Consider the following 6,636-nt stretch of genomic DNA (forward strand, 5'->3'; position numbering starts at 1 on the left):
TCTGTAAATGGACTTGAGTTAACCAAATACAAAATTGCGAGGATTGTGAAAATGCAAAAATAGTATTATATTCATTGATTGAGTTGATTTGTTCCATGAAAAATGATTTTGGTGGCCATAATTTTGCCGCTGCTTGCCCTTCCTTGCCTTACATCAAGGGGGAATCATGTTACATTGATCTCCTCTCCCTCTTTTAACTTATTATTTTTCATCATGTCAGCGAGAAAATAATGGTTAGGAGAGGAAGCTGCTGCAAGGGCATTGGTTGGTTGATTTCCATCTCAAAACCAAGCAAACAAGACATGCAGAGGCTTGAAGCTTGTTTTTTTTTGCGGCTGAAATTTCAAATCTAGAAATAACAAATGGAAACTCTAATGCATGGGGGGATAGGGTTCAAGCAAAAACCGACTGTTCCTTGCGAAAAACAGGGCTCAAATCCAATTGCAAGCAACGACAACAATGGAAAGAACATAATGGAATGGAAAGAAAACAAAAGCAAAAAACAGAGAACAAAAAACAAAAAAGAAGAAAAGAAAAGCAGAAGCCTCTTTCTTTTACAGTCTCAAAACGCTTGAGAATTATTCAGCAATTCAGGAAACTTCCACTTCGCAAGCCCCCAATTCATCCACCAATCTTCTTTCTACTCAGCAGCCAATGGCACAGACTCAGCCTGAAAACAGTTCACAGCAAAGAGTTAGATGAGGTGTGAACATTTTCAAAACAAGATCAATTGCGGTTAAAGCATGCATCCACAGATGAGGGAGGGTACTCACCAACTTGCGATACTTGAGGGCATAGAACATCTCTAGGTAGCGACGGATCTCGAGGCGGTCGAGCTTTGACACGTACTTCCAGAACCCGTAAACCCCAGCGAGCGTCATTAGCCGCTCGGAGTAGATCTGCCAAGTGTATCTACAAGAAGCCAATGTAACAGAGAAGATTAGGGACCGGCATGGTTTGGTGAATCAGAAAATCTGTTGAAGACAATAGAACAAGAATTCTTACTTCTCTTGGATCCTCTTAAGGCCTCCTTGTGAAATGGCCTCCCAATAAGAAGGATCTTTGTTGAACTTCTCGTAGAAGTTGACAAGAAGCTCAGCTACCTGATCACCATGATAGGGATCAATGTGGAAGCCAGACTTTCCATGAATGATGATCTCTGCCGGGCCACCGTGGCAGGTTGCGAATGTCGGCAGGCCACAGGTCATGGACTCAACAACCGTCAACCCGAAAGCCTCGTAGAACGCAGGCTGCACGAAAACACCCTTGGTGTCGGCAATGAACCGGTATAGCTCACCATTCCTGATCCGGTTCATCTGGGAAGATATCCATCTAAACTGCCCGTTGAGCTTGTGTTTCTCGATGAGATCATACATCTTCTTCATCTCGGCCTGCTCTTCCAAATCCTTGGACTCCTTCCTGCGATCTCCACCCACCACGACTAGATTAGCCAGCTCTCTGAGCCGCTCACACTTACCATACAGCTCGACAAGTCCTGTCAGGTTCTTCACCCGGTCTAGCCTTGCCATAGAGAAGATGATGGGCTTCTTCTTGTCATGCAGCACACCTCTGTTTAGATTACAATTCAAAAGTTTGAGAGAGCATCCACACAAGCGCAAGACAATGAGACAAAAGAACCAACGAAATCATTGGAACTTACAGATGCTCCTCATTTTCCACATCACTGAAGAGAAGCTCTTCAATCTCAGGGTGGAACTTAGTAAGCCTCTTCTCCTTCTCTGTGTGAGGGAAGTAGATGGACATATCAGCCCCAGGCGAGACAATGTTGAATTTCGGGTCAAACACATCAATGCCATGGACAACCCGGTACAGACCAGGCATGGTGAAGGCGGTGTGACTCTCATACTGTCCTACGGTATTCTTACTGGAGAATCAAAGCGGTAGCAGCAGCAGCATTAGCATAACAAAGAACAGAACAAACTAAACAAGAAAACCAATATCAAGCAACAACGGGGGCCTGAGCCTACCTTCCAGCAATTTCCTGGAAAGTACTGGTGATAATAAAGTCGGTGTGGTTCATGGCGATAAGATCAGCTGTAAACTGGCACGAAAAGTGGTACTTATCCTCAAATTTTTTCCAGTAAATGTCTGAATCGGGGTATTTTGTTTTCTCCAATGCGTGAGCAATAGTACACTATAAAATGGCGAAAGCATCAAACATGTTGCATCAGTCCAACGGGTTATAAAGAGAAATGCAATTAATAGAATGAGCGAATACGAGCACAAACACGGTACCTGTGTTACTCCTAACTTGTGAGCCAACAATGAGGCAACAAGGTTACCCTCACTGTAGTTTCCTATGATCAAATCAGGCTTTGCCTGCAACTCCTTGGAAATTTCGTGAGCAACATCCTATTCAAATGGCAAGCAAAGAGTTTAGAATGGTGTACATAATCTTTCAACGTCAGTAAGAAAGAGTAACTAAATGTATCACCTCTGTGAAGGTCTCAATGTATGGCCACACTTCGAAACGAGAGATCCACTTCCGGACAATGCCCTTCTCATTTCTAAAGGGAACTCGAAGAATGTGAGAGTGCTCTGCACCATAAACTTTCTCAAGGTGTTGGCCACAGGTCGTGCCCACTGCATCCGGGAGAAGACGAGTCACCTGGGTATAGCAACAAGATCAAGCATTATAGCCGGAACAGGAACCATACACAACTCATTCAAATCAAACCAAGGTTATGCCAAACACTGACAATGAGAATTCGGGGGATGATATCGAGCCCTTGCTCCTTAATACGCTTCAACATTTCACGTTCCATGGCAGGAACTTGATCCAAAATGTAAACAACCTGTCCAGCAAACACAAAGAACAGAAGAAAGTTTAGATCCACATGCAATTCAAAGATGGGAAAATGAAACAATGGAGATGTGCTTAGTTTTCTCAGAATCACACCTGACCACCAGTGTCAGGATAGCCCAAGACATTTTCTTGAGCGAAGTAGCCATGGGGAGAAAGGATAACAACATTGAAAACCATAGGGATTCTGCCAAGGAACGTCTCGAGCGTGCACGGGTCCGGCGCCTCAAGCAGATCCAGCAGCAGGTGGATCATTCCAAGCACCCGCTCGGCAGTGTCACCCCATCCTCTCTCCAAACCAATCTCCTGGAACTTGTACTCAAACTCGGAATATGGCGTTTCAAGTGGGAGTGTGAGGAGAAATTCCTCTGCCTTCCTCAGAACAAATTGGAGGGCATTAAGGTTTTGAATCCTGTCATTGAGCATCATACTCTGCACCAACAATATTCCAATAACAACACTCGGCAAAGTTACCAAATAGAATAGGGAAGCAATTAGTCATGAAGAGAAAGAGATTGGTAAAAATATTATCCTGTGCTCTGTACAGCAACCATATAAATCATTCAAAGTAAATAACAAAGGAAACAACTCAGAACCAAAAAGAACTAGATCATTAAGAGAAGCTTATCTACCTGGCCCTTGTACTGGTGAACCTTGAGAAAATCAAGAAGTGGGTGCATGCTATCTCTGTCATGGAACAATTTTGCAGAGAGGTGCCTATTGAGGAACTCAACTCCATTCCCAATTGACTTGGAAAGAGTCGGCCGAGGGAAAGATGCGGTGAAGGGTTCAAAATCCAACTCGAGAACAAAGTTTCCGTTTTGACTGCACCGCAATAAAGGTGTTAGGATCCGATCATGCACATCACACACAAAAATCAAGAGAAAATGAGAGAACGCATGCTCTTACGGTCCGTCGACGAGTTCTTCCTTGAAGTGAAGATACTCTGGCACGCTCAACTGATCAACAACAAGAGCATTAGTGTTCACCCTTATGTATTCCCAGACACCGGGCCTTACCCGAACAGCCAGAGCAATCCATGGAGCCAAAACTATGGCTTCCTGGTAGTCACACCGCACGAATCAGATCAGAACATTTTCAGCATATTGAAGGCAAGGTTTGAGTTTTAGCAATGTTTCAAGAGAAATTCCATTTGTTCATCAGTCTTAATTACCTGGGTTGATTTCAGAACCTCGCCGAAAGCTCCATCATGGAGCTTCTTTTGGACATCTTTGGAGAGTGATTCGAACTCAGCCTCAATCTGGTGGGGCTTCAGAATTCCTTTGCCATGGGCTTCAATCCTAAACCCAACAAAACCCATATAAGCCAAAAAAACACACACAAATATGACTACATACCACTTCTTATGACCAGATCGCTCAGAACCAGAAACAAGAATCAAGAGAAAACAAGACGCAAAAATCTTCAACATGATCCGGGCATCTCAATGCCAACGTCCACGATCCCACCACAACAGAATAATTTACTCATAACTACAAAGTAAGACCAAAGCTGGACAAGATCACAACTTTTGTTGCTTACTTTGAGAGAAGCAAGAGAATTTCATTGCGGTGAGCAGAGAGAGTTTCGTCGAGGCGCTCGCGCAGGCTGTGGACGCGAGTGAGGACCCTGTCCGCCATGTGAGAAACAGAGATTTTCTCGGAGAAAATTCACCTGCAAGACAAGAGAATCTTCAAACTATAGAACCATGGATATTCATATTGGATTATCCAAAATCGAAACATAAATAACGTTATATTTGCCGGAAAGTCAAACATCCACCTAATTAACGATGATCCGGGATGCTTATATTTTCCAAACCTACCAACTCACCTACTGCCGTTTAATATTAGATCTCTATGCTTAACAACCAAACCAAGGCCACAATTATTGTTCAACTCACAAAAATCCTTCAACAAACATTTCAATAAAAATAATTTTATTATATGCTCTGTCCTTCAAAGTAGTTGATTTTCCATGGCATGTTCAAACCAAGAACCGTTTGGTTTACCAGAAAGTTCAAAGTTCAACGCCCATTCTGACCAAATATCTGTTTTTTTAGACAAAAAAGAGGGAGGGAGGGAGGTGGGTTGATGAGGAAACACGAGATCAAATTGTTCTGAGTCAGATCTATGAAAATGAAACAGAGCATGCAGAGAAAATGCTTTCTTGCTTGAAAAACAGGGCACAAGCAGCAAAACAAGTGGAAAATAAGAAAAATAAAGGTTTATATATTATATATTATGAAATCTAAGGAGTTTAGCGAAGAAATTAGAGATTAGAGAAGAACAGAAAAAGAAAAGGCACTGACAGATTGAACAGAGGGAAGTAGAAAGCATAGAAGTGGTAGCGAAGGCAACCAAGCCGTAGGTTTTGTAGGCAGAGAAAGCCCGAGAAAATGTCAGCTTTCAAAATGGATAGTTTCCGGTGAAAATTTGAGAAACCTTATTGCCTTCCTTTTTTGTATGATATGCATCAGAGGCAGCTAGCAAAGCAAAAGAATCATTTCAAGATTTTTGAAATTTTTGGAAAGGAAGAGTGAGCAGCAGAGATGACAGCAATCTCCCACCAAATCACTAAGCATCAAAGCTACTGAAACAAAAAATTTCCGAGAAAGTTGCCGCAGAGGAAATCTTTCCCCATTAGCATGCAAGATCAACGCAAATCTCCATTAAGATCCTAACCCCAAACCCACGAATCCTAGCCACCGACACTGAAAACAGGAAAACAGAAACAGGGAAAGGAGAAGCAAAGGGAAAGAGAGAAAGAAAAACAACCTTCCCCCAGAACAGGGACTGGAAGAGCGAGCACAAAGAAAATGAAACGAACGGAACAACGAAACAAAATAAACGAGACAAAGCAATGAACGGGCTTTGCTTCGTTTTGATGGTGGAGAGGAGAGGCCAGGCTCTCCTTTTATACACGAAAACAGAGCAATAATACTGGGGTTTTAGCTTTAACGCTGGGTCGAAGCAAGCAATGGTTGGTCCTTCGATTTTCGTGAAACAGCAATTAGCTTTCTCTCTCCTCTGGTTTTAGAGTTGTTTTCAATAAAACCCACTTTTTCCATGTTCATCATCACACTGTTTTTGCTCTTAATTTAATTACGCCCACCGCCCCTTTTCTTCTTCTCTTCTTTCTTCTCCTCGGCTCCTCCTTCTGGAATTTCTGAATTTGTTATTATAACAATAATCTTAATTAATCTAATCTTGTATTCCGCCTTGAGATTGGTTCAACGTTCGTCAAATTCCACGCCCAGCAAAACCCATTTTGTTTCTTAAGAATCCACTGTTTTGTTTTTGTTGTCTTTGAATTGACTCACTAATGGGAATGCATTGTTTCTTCGCTATTATTCGCTCTTCTCCTCTCTTCTCTCTTCTCTTTTCTTGGGAACTGGCAGCTCATTTTCTCTTATTATTTTCTTGTATTTTGGCGGGGACGGAACTGTGAATCATGTGACAGGGGTGCTTTTGGTAATTTCACCTCACAGAATTATTAAAATTGTGTGCTTATATCATTGAAATAATTGGCATTATTATAAAATAAAAAATAAAATTACGTAACATCTCCCTTATAAAGTCTCCTACATTTATATTTTAAAAACATGTATTATTTTCATCTGACACTATCTAATGATTTTATATTCCACACCCATACGTAATTTTACATGCTTTCTATATATAAATATTATTATCTTATCTGCTTTCATTTTAAAATTTCAGAAAATTACACTTTCTCCCATTAAAAATACCTATATATATATATATACACACATTGACAACTACCGCCAGTCACGGTACGGTGGAGCGATT

General features: G+C 41.6%; 1 protein-coding gene across 1 annotated transcript; it reads right to left on the minus strand.

Moving 5' to 3' along the window:
• Positions 1-392: 392 nt before the first annotated feature.
• Positions 393-5,845, minus strand: LOC127795880 (sucrose synthase). Its single transcript, XM_052327843.1, has 14 exons — positions 5,602-5,845; positions 4,367-4,498; positions 3,999-4,125; positions 3,734-3,885; positions 3,457-3,649; positions 2,921-3,256; positions 2,721-2,816; positions 2,456-2,629; positions 2,257-2,373; positions 1,989-2,155; positions 1,661-1,885; positions 1,006-1,569; positions 774-912; positions 393-670 (listed from the first exon to the last, which is right to left on the minus strand). The coding sequence occupies exons 2-14, from the start codon at positions 4,462-4,464 to the stop codon at positions 641-643; spliced, it is 2,418 nt and encodes an 805-aa protein (XP_052183803.1). The 5' UTR covers positions 4,465-4,498; positions 5,602-5,845; the 3' UTR covers positions 393-640.
• Between the last annotated feature and the right edge of the window lie 791 nt (positions 5,846-6,636).

Source organism: Diospyros lotus, chromosome 2 (genome assembly GCF_014633365.1).
Source record: "Diospyros lotus cultivar Yz01 chromosome 2, ASM1463336v1, whole genome shotgun sequence".
NCBI classification, from domain to species: Eukaryota; Viridiplantae; Streptophyta; class Magnoliopsida; order Ericales; family Ebenaceae; genus Diospyros; species Diospyros lotus.

Excerpts from the sequence above, each read along its gene's own strand:
- LOC127795880 (XM_052327843.1), bottom strand. The coding sequence starts at position 4,464 with ATGGCGGACAGGGTCCTCACTCGCGTCCACAGCCTGCGCGAGCGCCTC. Across the intron at positions 3,257-3,456 it reads TTCACCAGTACAAGGGCCAG|AGTATGATGCTCAATGACAG; the intron begins GTAGATAAGCTT and ends TTGTTGGTGCAG. Across the intron at positions 2,374-2,455 it reads ACATTGAGACCTTCACAGAG|GATGTTGCTCACGAAATTTC; the intron begins GTGATACATTTA and ends CCATTTGAATAG.